The sequence below is a fragment of the Prionailurus viverrinus genome, chromosome B1 (genome assembly GCF_022837055.1).
Source record: "Prionailurus viverrinus isolate Anna chromosome B1, UM_Priviv_1.0, whole genome shotgun sequence".
Classification (NCBI taxonomy): domain Eukaryota; kingdom Metazoa; phylum Chordata; class Mammalia; order Carnivora; family Felidae; genus Prionailurus; species Prionailurus viverrinus.
Window position 1 is genome coordinate 172,193,893 of NC_062564.1, and position 18,060 is coordinate 172,211,952.

An 18,060-nucleotide genomic window follows, 5' to 3' on the forward strand; every position below is an offset into this window, starting at 1 on the left:
AGCCACTTGGGAAAACAGTCTGGCACTTCCTCCAGAGTTCACAGAGTTACCATTTGACTCAGCAGTTCTGCTCCTGGGCACATACCCAAGTAAAATGAAAACATCTGTCCACACACACATTCACAGTAGCAGCATTCGTAATAGTCACAAAGTAGAAACAAATGTCCTTCAACTAACAAATGGATTCATGAGATGTGATGCTGCCATACAGTGGAATTTTATTTGGCAGTAAAAAGGAATGAAGTACTAAAAAAAAATAAATAAATAAATAAAAAAGGACTGAAGTACTAAAAAAAAAAAAAAATTAAAAAAAAAGAGGGAATGAAGTACTAAAAAAAAAATTAAAAAAAGGAATGAAGTACTGATAAATGCTACAACGTGGATGAACCACGAAGACCATATGCTAAATGAAAGAAGCCAGTTACAAATCACACATACTGTGTGATTCCATGTATATGAAATGTCCAGAAGAGACAAATCTCTTGGGATAGAAATCAAATTAAGTCAGTAATTGCCTAGAACAAGGGGGCTGGAAAGAAATGGATGGTGACCCCAAAAATGTACAGGGTTCCTTTTTGAGGAAATGAACATGTTCTAAAATTCATTGTGGTGATGATTACACACCTCTGTGAATTTACTAAAAAGTAGTGCATTGTACACTTTGAGTGAATTATAGATGAATTATATCTCAATAAAGTTGTTATCTGACCTACCCCCTCACACTGCCACAAAAAAACGGGTGTGGGAACACTCAGCGAAAGGGCCCCCTGGTATAGTGCATTCTATTCACGTACAGGGCCTTCCAAACTTGGCCTTGTTCAAGTAGCAGAGCAAGGTGGAGGAAGATCGGAGTATTCTGGCAGTTGCTGGCTTCTGTTCAGTTCCTTTTTCCCAGCCTCCTTGCTTAGGAAAAGGTAGCATTTGCTTCAGTGTTATTTATATACTTGGGGCTGGGGAATCTTTGGAGAGAAAGTAGTACCATGGTCCAGTTAGACAGGACATCACACACTGCACATCTCTGGAGGCTCTCATGACCCTCCTTTCTATTGAAAAAGCTGGCTTCCCCCCCCTCCCCAAGCAATGAAATGCTCAAATAGAATGTCTCCTGGAACTATTAAAAAAAAAAAAAAATGGAGGGGGTGCCTGGGTGGCGCAGTCGGTTAAGCGTCCGACTTCAGCTCAGGTCACGATCTCGCGGTCCGTGAGTTCGAGCCCCGCGTCAGGCTCTGGGCTGATGGCTCAGAGCCTGGAGCCTGTTTCCGATTCTGTGTCTCCCTCTCTCTCTGCCCCTCCCCTGTTCATGCTCTCTCTCTGTCCCAAAAATAAATAAACGTTAAAAAAAAAAAAAAAATTAAAAAAAAAAAAAAAGATCACTTTGGGTGTAGCTGTTACTGGGTGATTTGGGCCCACATTGGAGAGTGATAAGTGGCTTTAGGACCTTTTTCAATTATCTGTTCCATCCACAGGAATGGATACCCTGAACAATGCCATAGAAAGTCTTATGACCTCATCTAACAAGGAGGATTGGCCGTCAGTGAACATGAATGTGGCCGATGCTACTGTGACTGTCATCAATGAAAAGGTAAGAAGGATCGTAGATGCAGTTGGTCTGTCTGGGTTACAGTGAAACTCTGGATACAGTAATCTTCCATGAAACTTAGACACATAGCCAAGGCTTCACCTCCAGGGAGTTATGCTTACTTGTAATTAAAATAGCCTGCATTTATAAAACAATTTTTTGTCCTTTGTGTCTGGATCTCTGCATAACTTTGCTCTCCTCTGAACCAAGAAGCTCCTGACCTGGTGTTCCCCATTCTTTCTTCCTCATGGGCCCAAGAGATTAAAATCATTTGCCAGAGGTAACTATGACGCTAGCAGTAACTCATTACGGGGAGTGGTTTTTTGGCTGCTCTCCAGGCTTCAGGATTACCTGGGCTATTTGTCTGGAGCTGGGGCACAGGAGATGCTTCTGTCGTGGAGGGTCTTTGGTTTGTTCTGTCAATAGTAGCAGAGGCCGGTGGTCATCCAGAGAGGCCAGCGTTAGCCTCGAACCAAATTATCCCAATTTTATGGTTGATGAAACTGAGGCACGGCGAGGTTAAATAACTGCCCGTGGTCACAACAGCTAGAAGTGGCAAGCTCAGGACTTGGTCCAGGCAGTCTGCTCCAGACTCTTTACCGCTTTTCAGTTCCACCACTGTGAAGCACCTGCCACGGAAAGACCGCAGGTTGTTGGCCTGCTCCTGATTCTGTCCACTAGGAGGTCACCTTCAAGCCCAATTCACCTTCTCAAAAGGAGTTAGGAGTAAGATGCTCACTGACCCTGCCTGCCTCTCCAGCCTGCCAGGCTGGATTTCCTTAAGTCTTGAAACACGTCATACCCTTTTCTGCCTCAGCATCTACAAGCACTTCTGTGCTCCACGTCTTTGCCTACCCAACATTTACCGGGATCTCAACCTAAACATCGTCTCTCCCAAGAAAACTTCATGGCGTCTCAGGCTAGTTTCATTTGCCTGTTAAGGAATTCCATAGCACCTGAGTGAATATTTAGTAAGTCAAGATGTTAATGATCCAGAAGTCAACATTCTGGATGTGTTTACTAATTCACAAACTACATACGGTTGTTGCAAAGGATGTGGTGTTCGTAAGAATGAATTCCGAACATTTCTTTACACTGCATCATATGGATACCATATGGGGACCGGTTTGTGGGGAACAAAGTGATTTGGCAGCTTTCGTACACAGTTTTAGATAGAAATATGATTCCACGTGGTATTTAGCATGGGAAGGAGAACTGGATGGAAAGCCATCCCATGGCTCCTTTTCTCTTGGTTGCTCTGAGGTTTCCAGCGAGTTCACTTGGGCAAATGGGTTTTGAGCCACTGGGTGCCCTGTATGGGCAAAACCAAAGAAGTATAGTATACATGGCAGGGTTCCTACCCACAGTGAACACGCAGGCTTGGAGCCTAGAGGACCGACAGCAACAGAACACGCCTGCCACGGAGAGTGTAGCTCAGAGCGGGATTAAATGTCAGTGAGACGCCCACATAGCAATGATGGCTGCTGCGGACGTATTTAGAAACTCGCCTTTCTAGGAAAACAGTCCTTTCTAAATCCAGTCGAGCTATGTATTTTTAACACCAGTGTCTCTACACGGCCACTCCAGTCTTGATTCTATGATCTAAGAAATGAATATGTTTATTTTATAACTCTTGCCTGGCTTCACAGAGAGAGTGGGCGCTGACCAATGTGTCTTGCAGAATGAAGAGGAAATCTTAGTGGAGTGCCGCGTGCGATTCCTGTCCTTCATGGGCGTCGGGAAGGATGTTCATACATTTGCCTTCATCATGGACACCGGGAACCAGCGTTTCGAGTGCCACGTTTTCTGGTGCGAGCCTAATGCGGGTAACGTGTCTGAGGCGGTACAGGCCGCCTGCATGGTGAGTAGTCACACACCAGGGAGCTGTTGGACCTCCCGCACCACTGCTCTGGTCTCGTATGCGGTAAATTAGCACAGAGTTACTAATATAAGGGAAAATATGTCTAATCTCTAAAGTGATGTTTTGCTGTATAACACCCTCATTCCTGTGGACACAGTCACGATGAGCGGTTTACCATCTCAAGAGGCCAGGACGCCTACAAGAAGCGGGACTGGGCGGAGCGACGTTCTGTGGAGATTTCCAGTATCACTGAAAGCAGTGATCTTCAAAACCACAAATTCTTAATTCTTGATCTCTAATTAATTTCAATAGGTGATCAGGAAATGTTGGTCATGTATGAATTGGTGCTATTTAGAACGAACTTGGTACTTAAAAAAATTGCAGTGTATTGAATGATTTTTATTTCAGATATTTGGTTTAAGCCCACCGTTCTTACATATTTTATTTAATTTATATCTGTGAACTTAATCCTTAAAACAGCCATTTGTAAGGTAGTTGTTCTGTTTTCTTTATGACAGAACGGAGGCTCAGAAGAAAGAGCGGGCCTCAGGGCACAGAGTTGACAAGACAAAGCCTGTGTTCAACCCCAAGTTTTGGGGGGGTTTTTTGTTTGTTTTTTAATGTTTATTTATTTTTGAGAGAAAGAGTGCAAGCAGGGAAGGGCACAGAGAGAGGGAGACAAAGAATCCAAAGTAGGCTCCAGGCTCTGAGCTGTCAGCACAGACAGTCAGGGCTCGAACACACCAACTGGGAGATCATGACCTGAGCCAAAGTCGGCCGCTCAACCGACTGAGCCAAGTAGGCGCCCCGCAACCCCGAGTTTTTGAGGTGACACAGCCAGTTCTCTTTGCACCATGTATATGATATCAAACAAAAACACCACATCATTCATTCTGCAAATATCCTTTGAGCACCTATTGTGCTGGACGCTGAAAAAGTTCTAGAAAATTTGAGGGAACAGTATGAATGTAGGCACCAAAACCTGAGGTGGATGGTGATTCTTAGCAACAGCAGGTTCGGTTGCTGGAGTCAAGTAAAGGAGGTCAGGTCTGTATGATAAAAAGCCTGTGATATCATGGCAACGTGTTTATTTATCTTCAGCAAAGATTATGAAGCAAGAGAGATGAATTGGTATTAGGTTTTAAAAGCAAACTCAAAACAAAAACAAAACCCACCAAAGGTAGAGGATGGGTTGAGAGGATAAGGTTGAGGTGGAGAGATCAGCCAAGAAGCCATTTTACTGGTCACATGAGGGTGTCAGAGGGTCTAAACCAGGAGAACAAGCAGGAGTAGATGACTTGGGATGTTGTAGAGAATTGCCTGGCTGGGGATGAGGAATGGTGAACTTGAAGCACCTGTTCTTCATTTAATTCAATCCACCATTTGTGGGCTGGACTCTGGGAAGTTCCAATAGGGCTGAGAGATGAGCCTTACATTACAGAGCTTAAGTATATGAGGAGACACATAAGCCAAAATTCTGTTGCAGTGTAAAAGATGCTCTAACTAGAAGTATCAGACCACACTAGACTGAAAAGTGACCTGGAGGAAAAAGACGTGGAGGCCTTAAAATAGACCAAAGTCTGACAGGAAAGGGGTAGCACAACAGTAAGGGGGTTTGCTGCTTGTTTTTTGATGGGCGGGGCGGGGGGAGATTTGCACATTTTTTCGGCTGAGGGAAATGAGCTGGTGAAGGTGGATTGAAATGAGGGTCATATGAAGAGTTGGGGCGAGGTCTTGGTGGTAGATTAAGAACCTAGGGTTGGGGTTTAGCCTCCTGATTGGGTCGCAGTGACTTTGAGACTAGTCAGATGCTAAGAATCCAAGAGTGACAGGTGGCATGGAGGTTGGGAGAGTTCTCTGTTTTTCTACATACAGTACATCACTAAGGTTAAGAGTGAAGGGAAAGGATGAGGCGGGCTGTAGTTGGCAATGATGAGTCACGAGGAAAGGGAGTCTGCTGACTTTTCCCTTAAAAGGCACCTTTGAATGGAGAGGGACGGAGGGAAGGGGGAGGGTAAGAGCTAGTGCTGTGTGCTCATGATCTGGCATCCTTCTTCCCACAGTCCTTTGTCAGAGGTGCATTTTCCCCTCAAGTACTGCGGAGCCAGATGCTAATTCAGATCTGCCTGCATGTGAAGGGGCAGGGTGGGGGTGGTGGGGGCAGAGCTGGTGGAGGAGTCACGACGACAAATCTCTGACCCAGCACAGGAGCCCGAGATGGGATGAAGGAGACAATAGAAAATGAAAGCATTCAGTCAAGCAAAAATGGAGGATGACTATTTAGTTATTTCCTGAAATTGAAAAGGGATCATAACAGATGGTTTTAGTCATAAAATGAATGGCTGTCAGCCGTAATTGTACATTTTAAATGCTGGTGACAATTAAATAATTAGCTTTATCACTGGTTACAGTTTGTTGTCTGATTCCCAGACTTATTTTCTGTCTTAGGAACAATTTTTATTCATGTGCTTATAATTTTAATTATAACAGGGCAGCCAGCTCAAGTGGCTCAGCCAATCCAGCATGAGTCATGCTGATGACATCGGCCTCTTCTTTACGCTCAGAGTCCAGCATTTCTAACTCCATGGCTTTCCTCTTGAATTAAATCTGCATGATTCTCCATCCGAAATCTCTACACGTGGATTTCTATCACCTGAAATATCTGTAGTGTAAACACATTCTTTTGAATCCACCTAATTTTTAGGCATATTTTGCAGCTGAGTGGCATAGGCCCAGCTGAAGATGTTTTGGTGAAACTTAGAATGAGAGAGGAAGCCTTAATGAAACCCATCAGGTGCGATTTTGATTCACACTGGACTTGCCTAACGTTAGAGATTTCCGGTCCAGTGTACCGTGTTGCACACCTGCCCATTTATAAATCTGTGCTTTGGAAGTGTGCGGTTTGGGTTGCGTTGCAGACCTGGCAAGATGCCTTACGCAGAGGAGATTTGGTAAATCGTTTCTCGTATGATGGGGTTGAAGGGGCTAGTTCTGTGGCCTTTGGGCTTTGTGACTCGGAGTTCTGCTGTGGATAGTTTATGCTTCCCATGGGGAAACGTCAACCTGTTTCACACTGTCCCAAAGAACCTATTAATATTTAAGTAGCTTTTTAAAAATCAGCCATGGAATTATTTTAAAGTGCTTAGATTAGGAAAAAACATACTTTGTAAATTTTAACCTTCTTATCTAATTTTGAAGAATTACTTTTCATTAATAGAAAACTAGGTGGATTGTGTTATATTTCGGAAGGAGAGAAACTATCTATGGTGCCAACAGTGCTAATGGATACTTTAAAATCCATTAGGATTTAGGGGCGCCTGGCTGGCTCAGTCGTTGGAGCATGTGACTCTCGATCTCGGGGTTGTGAGTTCGAGCCCCACATGGGGTGTAGAGATTACTTAAAATTTTTAAATCCATTAGGATTTAGACTCGCAGATAAAATGTATCCTAAAATCTTTATACATCATCCTTTTTTATTAAAGCAGGAAACGGGAAGGGGAACAAACATTTGTGAACACCTCCTGCATTGGTAGGCCTGTTTTCAGAATGCAGCAAGTATTTCCCTAATCATAACACCCTCTGTAAAGATCCCAGTCTTCTGCCATTTTACATTGAAGAAACTAAGGCTCAGAGATTAACTTGCTTGGGTCACACAGTTCCCATAAATGGTAGAACCTACATTCAAACTGTGCCCTTTCTCCCATGTTGTCTCCCAGGTAGCCATGAGCACTTACCTCATGTACAAAGATGTACGTGTCTCCAACGAAACCCTAATACTGTCTCTCCCAATCCTCTTCCTTTTCATTAGCTCTTCGACTGTTTGGCATATTAATTGCAGCCAATCCACAAAGAGAACAAGTAGAGGGTGGAGATGGGTGGAAGAAAAGGATGGCAAAAGCCACAACACTTTTGCTGAGCCTAATGATCATAAGAACCCTTAAAATACCCACATTAAGGAAACAGAATGAACTTAGGGCCCCTGGGTGGCTCAGTTGGTCAAGTGTCCGACCCTTGATTTCAGCTCAGGTCACGATCTCATGGTTCATGAGATGGAGCTCTGCGTTGGGCTCTGCACTGGCAGCGCAAGTCTGCTTGGGATTCTCTCTCTCCCTCTCTGCCCCTCCCGCGCTGTCATGCACACATTCTCTCAAAATAAATACTTCTTAAAAAGGGGAAAAAAAGAAAAACTCTTGGATTAATGCTTAGGAGCTAGGTCGTTAAGTTTTGCAAGTAAATGTATTGGTGACGCATTAAGTCATCAAATGGTAAATTAAACAAGAAAGGATGATACATCATCAACGACCATAAAACATTTTTGTTTTATTTCAGTTACGATACCAGAAGTGCTTGGTAGCCAGGCCGCCTTCACAGAAAGTTCGACCACCTCCTCCGCCAGCAGACTCAGTGACCAGAAGAGTCACAACCAATGTAAAACGAGGGGTCTTATCCCTCATTGACACTTTGAAACAGAAACGCCCTGTCACAGAAACGCCATAGCTGCATATGCTACAGGATTCTGTAATATTTACCTGAAGATTGAATAGCTACACTAAAGAAGATGAACTGCTATCTGGCCTTCCATTCAGTTGCTGATGCTTTGTCTTCAGAGAATTTATCCTTAACCAAACAGTGTTAGACAAGCATGTTCTCTCGTCTTGCCACCATCATGTGATATGAAAAGAAGCATGACTAATTTTTTTTGCTATCAGTAAGATACATCATGAGCAGTGGAAGGTCTTTTTCTTATTGTAAATATCGTGAACATTAACTTCACACACACGGAGAAGAATGTGGCCACACCCCTCCTAGTGAACTAACGCTGAGTCCTTGGAGTGAATGACGCCTGAGCTAGTTTCACTGTCTTCTTGACTGGATCTGTCACAAGCAATGTTTAAGTCCTGCAGCACTTGGCCCTGTTGCCAACATTGGAGTAGCCACTGCGTACCAGATACCATTGAATTGCTGTAAAACTAGGATGATGAGTTTTTGTTGCAGTCTTTCATGAAATTGAACCTTTGGGTTGACAGAATTGGCTGTTGGCATCAGTACAGAAACCAACCGGCAGCTTTCCTTGACAAGCCCTTTGACACATGGACACCATTTCATGTCTGCAGCTGTTTTGTGGGATGTTGGGGAAAAAGTGAAACTTGAAAATTGAAAAACAAACCAAATTTGAGAAATTAAAATTGAACAAAAAAGAGCCTTTCTTTCTAGACGGTTTTCAAACTGATGATTAAAAACAAGAAAGATTTAAGAAAATCCTAATGCATTTCGGGTAGGACATGTTTCAAACTTCTGCCTTATATTGTACAATGCAGCTAGAGAATTATAGTTCACTCTGGCCATTCTCTACATAAACATTAAAATGAAATCTTCCTCGTACGCCTTTTATCCTTAGTTTGTTAATTAGCCAATATGCAATTTGGAGTTGAGGAAATGTCATTTATATTTTGGATCTCCACCACCACATTATTTTGTTAGTCCGCCTCCTAGTGAAACCCACTAGGGTTCTGTATCTAGCTCAGTCTTACCCTAATGCTTTTTGCCCAGAAAGCTGTCTGTCCATCATGTATTGTCCATGGCAACAAATTACATTAAATTTGAACCTTTTGAATTTATGTATTTAATATTGGGATTTGTTGGACTTTACTAGATATGTTTTTAAATTTATATCTTTTCCATTTTTTCAAGATTTAAAAATTTCATATCAGAGCAAAATAAACATAGCAACAACGGACTGCTTAACAAGTTTCCCCAAAATAGCAGTTTCCTGCTTCACGTTTCTCACGTACTTACAAAGATACTCAGATTTAGACTCTTGTTGACATTGTTGTTTTAAAAGGAAGTTGCTAAGGAGACCAATCTAAATATTAGTCTTATTTGCTTCTTAATGTCAAAATTAATGCGTTAAAAACATCTGGTTTCAAAAGGAGCACTTTATTTACCCACTGCTGTGTACTTGTCAATGGTTTCCACATTCTTATCACATTTGAGCCTTACAAGGTAGGGAAAGGTACTAAACACATTTGAGAAATAAAAATATAAAGTACCAAGAGGCTCAATCACCTTGCCTAAGATCTCTCGAAAGTTTGTGAGAGAGCCGGGACAAAAGCCCACGCTTCCCAACTCTGTTATAAGTTACGCTGCTTTTACATCGGTGAGGAAGAGTCTATCCAGAATTACTCTGGGCATATGTAGTTATTGTCAGGAAATCTTAGAATTCCCTGTGGAAGGCGGGAAATATGTCCCAATTACTCACGCAGTGATATTAATCATAAAACCATCGCCCTCTCTCAGTCCAGGACTGTTTTCCTGCAGCGTGCCTCAAATGTGTTGTAGAGGACAGGATTCTACACGCTGTGCGGCCTGTTCAACTTACAAGGTTTTCCAGAGATGATGTTACTTGTGATAGACACATTCCTAACTCATGGTACTTAGCCACCAGAGAACACGATGGAGCAGGTGGCCTTCTGCTATTCCCTCAGAACTCTGGAACTGTTTGCTAGCACCCTGGTGTTATGACCAAAATGATGCCACTCTAGAAATGAATTCTACTTCTCACCAGCCTATATGCTATTCTATCTGAAGTAACCAGTGCCATCATAAGAAATTATTGCATTAAGAAAGTCCTTACTCTGCCCTTTGAAAAGCTGTGGAAAATTCAATCATGATGATGTTTCATCTCGAGCTCCACAATGAAAGGTTTTAGTGTGATAAAAATTCTGAACAGGTCATCCACTTTTATATTGGAAATCTCTACCCGAACCCACCGTTCATTTTCTAAGGCATACATTTGTTTGTTTTCAGGATCAAGAATACTGAGCTAGCTTTAAGTAGCAAACTGATTTATATATGCAATTATAGGATGCATTAAGACGAACGATAGCCTTTACATATTGAAAACTTTACTGCAGATATTTTGTTTTGAAAATAGCTTTGCATACTAAATGCAATTAATTTTGTAAAATTGATTATGTTAAACAGTACGTTCAGACACTTTCTGCCATGGCCAAAAAGTATGTATGAAAGTATGTGTGTATTTTCCTGTGTGCGGATGCCGGTGTTTTACCTGATATTGTGGTGACATTCAGTTATCTATGCATTCTTTGTATCTGTGACTCGGTAAACAGGCAGCCATGTTCACTATGCCTTGTATGTCTTATCATTTTTTTAATTAACCTGTTAAATACAGCTTAAGATATTTTTATTTTATTTATTCTATTTTTACTGAAATATACTGCATTATCGTGTTAATGTTTTCTCTTTACTGGATAGTATCTCACAAGGTATCCAGGCCTAAGTAATCTCAGTGAACTATACGTTGCCGAAAAGGTGGTTTTGTAATGATTTGTAGACACATTTTTATTGGACTATGTAGAAGAAATGGCAACATGCTTAAAGTTCCTTTTATTTTTTAAAAGCAGCTAGATAGACGCAGACTGGCCACCTCATATATGCGCCTCTTGGCGGCCTCAAGGGGAAGAGCCAACACGCCTGTGGCAAACCTAAAGCACCGCTTGGGGCTGTGTGTTTATGTCCTTCCCAACACCTGTCATCTCCTCTAGGCGACAGACCCGTGCCCACAAGCCCTCTGTTCACCTGGATAGAAGACCACCCGTAGCTAATTAGGACCACTGTTTTTCGTTCGTGTCTGTCTGACTGCATGAGGGGACATTAGACCCATCTCCACTAAAATTCGTTCCTGGTGAGAAACTGTTGGCACCGCTACTTTGTCAAAGAGCCACTCCGATCTCAGGACGGAGTAGAGATTGGTAAGGTGATTCCACACGAGGTCACCTACTCGAAAGCCCTAAATCTTTCCTCCTTTTCTCGTATGACACACGCATTTCATTAAGCATTGCAACACAGATTCAAGATTTCACAAACAACATGAAAAACATCTCTCTGAGACGAGCACAATGTAGCCAGTAAAACCATTAGCTCTCTAGTTTGCCAGGCTTCCTTAACCTAATACCCAGATGACGTGTGTGTTATACGGCCAGTAAAATGAAGTTCAATTTATTTCAGCTTCAGAGAAAAGAGTCCACTCACACCCGATCAGTGAGAGCACTCCCTGCCACCCAAAGCGGCTTGTTTATCCTGAAAGAACGTTTGGTTTTGCTTTCGGCCCCGTTTGCTGTTGACCACTTTGACACATTTAAATGTAATATGTTGTGAGAATAAACTTAGCTGCATAAAACGTCTGGCTCATTTATCTGACACCTCAGTCCTATAGATCCAGGAATGGAAATACAAGTTCAGTGTCGCCACGCTAGTCATTTTGTTTTCAAATTATTCTGCTTTGCTATTGCAGGTTTCCACCTGGTTAAGAACTAGAAAGTAACTTTAAATTCTGAGTAATTAATTCATCACACTGCTCTTATCTGGTGACCAGGAAGGACCGCTGGCATCCTGAGTCACCAACGCAAGGCCTGGGTAAGCAGTCTAGTGTTAAGAAAGTCTATCTTTCGTATCCTTTAAGAGTCTGACGTCAAAGAATGAAGAATAAAGTTGCACAGGCACTAAATCCAAAAGCAAAGGTAGCCAGAAAAACCAGTTGAATCTGGGCTAGTTCAACTGTCAGACATGGAAGAGAAGCAGAATGTAGAGTATGTACCCATTTTTCTGGTTCCTCTTGCGTTTCCGCCCCATGGTTTCTCTTTTACTCTGTTAAAGGCAGTTACTGTGAAGGAACGAAATTTCATTTCGGTTTCAGGTATTATACTAGTGGTAAGTAATTTCAGATAAAATTTGCTATTGGAGAATCTAAATACCAGCAAATCTATTTTAGATTTTTGCAGCACTTCCCTGTAAGAAGCTCAAGAAAGGAAAATGTCCGTGTAATCAATATTCTCCTTCACTCAATCCCTCATGTTGTCTTTATCCAAAGCATTTTTCCCTTTTTACTCCACAAAAGTACTTAAATAATTGATCACGCCCTTCTCAGAAGACTCTCAAAGAAGAAAACTACAGGCTTAACGAACCATTCAGAATCTCCATATATTTCTGAAGAGAACAGTGACAAGCGTGTTAGGTAAGATACTGAAAATAAGTGGCTTACATTGTGATGCGACACGAATCACAAGCTTCTCAGAAAACAGCCTGAACTGTTCCTTCACAATGAGAGTTTCCTTTTCAGAACATCACAGAAAATAAGGGCCTGAGACCTGCTACTCATGGACAGTGGCATCCTTTGCAGCTTGGGGCAGGGGCAGAGCACAGGGGGAATGAGCGATTCCCTGGAAAACACTCCAGCTCCTCACCCAACAAAGTTCACTGCAGCTGCACTAGTGCCCTCGGGGCACGGAGTGCTCCAAGCCAGAGCAAGAGGAGAGACGCCATATTCAGAACAAAGAAATCTATCGTTTTTTATTTTTGCAGTCAGTAAAATAAGCTGAGCATTTAAAACACTTCTGGACCTGCTGAGAGTCATAATTGAGAAATCTTTGAGGATTGAAATTTCCAAGTATACGAAGGCTTGTTCCCTTTCTTCGTTGACACATTCTATGTAAATTTTTAGCTAAAATATTTATTACCAATAAAATGAAATTCGCCATTTTGTTTAGCCTCACTTCAAGTGAGAAAATAAAGGATAGGGTATTAGGCTGAAATAGACCTAAAAATTCATCTTGAAGAAGATAATACTCTACTGAAATCATGCCACCTGAATTGAACATTTAGGAATTTACATAACACTGTTCAACACGACTAGATTCCGAAAATAGAACTTTATATTCAAACGTTGTGTCTATGAACATGTTTTTAAACAATAGGTTTCATAGTTGTAACTTACTTGATTAAATGTCAAACAATTTCTGTTTCCATGATGAAAAAAAAAAATCAATAGACCCCAAAATGACAATCATACCAATTCTTGGTAGGCAACGGATGATACATTCAAGATGAATTGACTTTTAATATAATTAACATAGTGCTACAATAGATTTTAGTTGTGCGTCAGAGATGATTTACCAGTTTGATTACCGTGTACCATTTGAAATGACTTGTAGATTTTAGCATTTCACCTGATCTTTGAACAGAATCAGACATTTTTATGGATTTCTTCAATAACAGGTGTCACTTGTAGTCAACAGTTTTGCCTCTTCCTCAGAATTATTACTATTTGGATGGAAATTTGTGTACAGTCACTTTTTTACAACCATATTTGGCAGAAGGGATAGCTGATTGTGTTCAGTCTGCTCAGGATCCCAGAAGCTCTTTCGATGAGAAACCGTTTTTGCTCTGTTAATGTACTTCTGAACTATGCACACCTGGAACTTTGGAACCTCCTGTTCTTCCTACTCAATCTCAATCACATCACAAAAACTCATGACCCCCCCCCCCCACCATTTAAAGAATATTTTGATATTTAAGGAAAAAATCAACCTCCACAGCGATTGAAAATGTCAAACTGCAGGTGGATACTGAAAAAGCAACATAAAGTCAGTGTGAGAGGCCAGCATCTTTTCTGTATCTACACTCTAGTAAACCACCTCAAGTCTGTTATAAGGCAGACAGTGTTTCCCGTCAGGAAAAATTGTTGCAGCTTTCTCTTAAAACTGGTGTCCTGAGTCCAGACTGAAAGTTAACAAGAGGGATACAAGTTCTAACAGCTGATCCTGAGTCTAAGCTGGACATTCTAGAACAGATCAGCACTGAGCTGTTGAAATGTAGGAATTCTGCTTTTGTTGAAGTGCCTACATTGTTATTTCTCACTTGTCTTAATTCTCTTGAAGTTAATAGCACCTTTAGAAGATACTGAGTGGCCAAAAGGATGAGTATCTTGTATAGGGATGGCTAACCTCAGAGAAATATCAGACTTTGAAAAAACATGAACTGCTCTTGACCCCTGTAAAAAACACAAGATGGTCAAAGCCATGGTCGAGGATGCCTGAGTAGGGAGGAAGGTAAGTTTTCTCTAGGCTTTTCCCCTCTTCTGGATATTGATGGTGAGGGAAAGTAGTTGGGCATGACAGTCTTGGGTCCAACCCAACGATAGTAAAAATGTTGAGTTGGTATCTGAGATTTGATCCCTTGGGAACCTGAAAATGGCAACATTACTGGAGGCAAAACAATCTCTACAGGTTTCAGTGCCATCACTCTGTCTTCTGGGCGAGATCTTACGAAGTTTGTCTGCCGTTCATACGGTCTGGGTTGAGCTGTGTTCTTCATAAATGTAGGCACTAAAGGATTGCTGGTGGGCTTGTTGGGTTTTCTGACATGCGAGGAAGAACCAGCTGTAGTTGTATTTTTCTGTGGAAGAGATGTTTTTGTTGCTAATGTCTCTGACCGATTAGCATTTGCATTACTTTCTCGATTCAGGAATTCAGCAATTTTCATTTGGATGTCATTACTATCATTGGTGGGGGCTTTTGACAATGGTATTTTTGATTTCTTCTTCTTCTTCTCCCTTTTTGAAGCTTTACCCAGCTCAATTCCATCCAGTAGACCCTTTGCTGCAGCACGGGCCAAAACATCTTTCACGGACACTGCCTCAGATGGGTCCCGCTACAATCAAAAGAAGCAGTTACTAAATGTAGGAGTTAACTATTGTGTATATTACAAATTTTCTCAGTGTTTCAGTAAAAATAAAAGTGCATCTATTACTATAAAAGAAATGGTTTTTAGGCTTGAGTCCCTAATATAGCCCATAAACCTCAGTCAATGACTTTTTTTTAGACTTACACTTCCCCATTTGTTTTGTTTTTTGTTGCTGTTGTTTTAAGTTTTTATTTTTGAGAGAGAGAGAGCAGAGGAGGGGCAAGAGAGAGGGGGACAGAGGATCTGAAGCAGGCTCTGCAGACAGCAGACAGCCCGATGTGGGACTCAAATTCATGAACCATGAGATCATGATCTGAGCTGAAGGCAGACGCTTAACTGAGTCACCCTGGTGCCCCAAAACTTCCCCATTTGTGAATCTGACAGAAAAAAAAAATTACAGAGCTTATTTTTTCCATGTGAGCTAAGATGAACTAGATGTGGCAAAGTGCTTGGAGAAGTGGGGGTGGAGAGCAGGCAAGGGAGGAACCCTCAGGGGGAATAGAAAGACAGAAAAAGGGACTGGGGGGCACTGGCTGGCTCAGCCGGAAGAATGTGCAACTCTTGATCTCGGGGTTGTGGGTTCGAGCTCCACGTTGGGTGTAGAGTTTACTAAAAACATAAACTTAAAAAAAATAGGGATTTTTGTGTCACACAGTAATAATTCTTTCTCCTGTCTTTTAGCTACTTATGAAACAAACACACCATTACAAAATGTTCACAAAATTCCTAGGTTCCTCTTTATGAGGCTTTGTTGTTTCTTAATTCTTAACAAAGTATAACATGGATTGGGATTTTCCCCCTTACCTCCCTTGTTAGAACAGAAAGAAAACAACCATTGGTAATTTCAGATGGTTCCATTCTGAAAAACTTATCAGTAGACAAATGTATTTCCTTTAAGGAGCACAGCGGAAGGACAGGAGGACTAAGCCTGCAGGAGATAGGAGCAAACAGGAAATAGTTAGAATGGCTCATTTGCCAATCGAGAGAGACACTAGATTGCAACATTTTTTCTTCTGTTACGTTTTCTAATCATTTAAACAAAAATTCCCAATAAGCCTAAAATGGTGAAGCATCATAATATTATTATAAATTAAAAGCTCTAATATTTCATGTTCAGAATTTGTCATGCTTGCCAAGGCTTCCATCTCTAAACAACTATGCCAAGAATACCAGCCTTTCCACAAATTAAAAACTCTTTTCCAACTCAATAGTATGTTAACAAAAAGACTTCTATCAAAACCGGTAAATACATAGAGTAATCACAAAGGTGGAACAGAAAAAATCCTTTACTTTCACATGTCAAAATACAAAAAGTATGACTTCCTTCCTCTGGTTACTTTTTGCACAATTACAATATAAAAATATGGCCCGTCATTTTCACTACATTATTCTTCTCAACTACTTTTTGAGTATTAACGGATGAGTTATGTAGTGCTCAAGAAAGCATATAACAGAAGATTTGGTGTAAGGTCTCTAATCACTATTATGTGTAAGGTAACATTTTGGTTTTTATATTTACTATTTAATTTCTCATTCAATAGTAATAAATAATAAATAATTCTTATATTCCCATGCTTTTACAATTAAAATATATTTAATCAAGGCAATAAATATTTTCCCATGTAAGTTAAAATATCAGGAACTCTTATTAATCATTTTATATATTCTGAAAGTTTTTAAAACCATTTTTTTCAAGTTTTTATTTAAATTCCAGTCAGTTAACATACAATGTAATGTTAGTTTCAGGTACAGAACTTAGTGATTTAAAATCATTTTAAATTTATATTCATTCATTCACTATTTGCCTACTATGTGCAAGGCATATAAAGATCAATTAATTCTCAATAGTTTACAATTTGGTTGGAGAAACTAATCAGTTTATTAAATTTTTTTTAATGTTTATTTTTGAGAGAGAGAGAGAGAGAGAGAGCGTGAGTGGGGGAGGGGCAGAGAGAGAGGGAGACATGGAATCCGAAGCAGACTCCAGGCTCCGAGCTGTCAGCACAGAGCCGGACGTGGGGCTCAAACCACGAACCATGAGAACATGACCTGAGCCAAAGTCAGACGCCCAACTGACTGAGCCACCCAGGCGCCCCCTAATCAGTTTGTAATAATATAAAGAAGACCCAATAAGAATGCTGAGCCAAGGAGAGACAAAATGAGGTAGTAATACAGAATAAGGCCCAATTAACTCTGGCCACAGGATAGCGCACGTGGAGACTCCACAGAGGAAGAACCACTGGTACTGTGTCTTGAAGGATAAGTTTCCCATAAGGTAAAGAAGGTATTTCTAGGCAGAAAGAAGGAAGGAAACGAAAGAAAGAAAGAAAGAAGGACACAAAAACACAAGTATCATAAAAATGTTCAGGGTGCAGCAAGTATTTCCATGTGGCTGGGACATAAGGTGAGTAAAGGGATGCAGAGGTCACTTAGGATGTAGGCAGACACGTGACCTCAAATGACATGCCAAAAGTGGCACAGAAGGTGGTGCTTAATAAGTGTTTATGCCGAACTCAGCTGAAGTATAATAGCTGTGCAGGTACTAAAGGCAAGAGAGCTAGTCCCTCCTCTCACCAACCTTGTAACCAACAAACCGAATTTCTGAGGCCTATTTATTTATGTGCTCTACATAAATAGAAATCATCAAAAACAATTTGTTCACATAAGGTAAAAAAATTCTTATGAAAAATAATGATTTCTTAACAAGTTGGACATACTTAGTTCCAAAATGTAAATGTGAAGGTTGGGATTTTGTCAATTTTATTAATATGTTCTTAGCACCTAGAAGAGTGTCTGGTACACAGTAAGTATTCAGTTAGTGTTTAATAAATATGATATATTTTAGCTATATATGCTGTCTTTGCTAATGGTAATAATCCTAATTAAGATTGGTTAAGTGGGGTGCCTGGGTGGCTCAGTCGGTTGGGCGGCCGACTTCGGCTCAGGTCATGATCTCACGGTTCGTGAGTTCGAGCCCCGCGTCAGGCTCTGTGCTGACAGCTCGGAGCCTGGAGCCTGTTTCAGATTCTGTGTCTCCCTCTCTCTGACCCTCCCCCGTTCATGCTCTGTCTCTCTCTGT

General features: G+C 41.1%; 2 protein-coding genes across 18 annotated transcripts in view; one reads left to right on the forward strand and one right to left on the reverse strand.

The window, feature by feature from the left end:
• APBB2 (amyloid beta precursor protein binding family B member 2) overlaps positions 1–18,060 on the forward strand; it is a 397,886-nt gene that overhangs the window by 377,025 nt on the left and 2,801 nt on the right. For 14 of the 15 annotated variants that reach the window (XM_047855461.1, XM_047855459.1, XM_047855465.1 and 11 more), the window contains 3 exons: positions 1,467–1,582; positions 3,261–3,440; positions 7,770–10,652. In XM_047855461.1, the coding sequence (XP_047711417.1) occupies positions 1,467–1,582; positions 3,261–3,440; positions 7,770–7,937 (464 nt within the window). In that variant the 3' untranslated portion in view covers positions 7,938–10,652. Of the gene's footprint in view, positions 1–1,466; positions 1,583–3,260; positions 3,441–7,769; positions 10,653–18,060 lie in introns of those variants that run through there. The other variant, XR_007151499.1, reaches the window with a different exon arrangement.
• Positions 14,204–18,060, reverse strand: part of NSUN7 (NOP2/Sun RNA methyltransferase family member 7) — a 52,748-nt gene continuing 48,891 nt past the window's right edge. For all 3 annotated transcript variants that reach the window (XM_047855472.1, XM_047855471.1, XM_047855473.1), the window contains exons 11-12: positions 15,786–15,909; positions 14,204–14,948 (exon numbers count right to left, since the gene is read on the reverse strand). In XM_047855472.1, the coding sequence (XP_047711428.1) occupies positions 14,310–14,948; positions 15,786–15,909 (763 nt within the window). In that variant the 3' untranslated portion in view covers positions 14,204–14,309. The remainder of the gene's footprint in view (positions 14,949–15,785; positions 15,910–18,060) is intronic.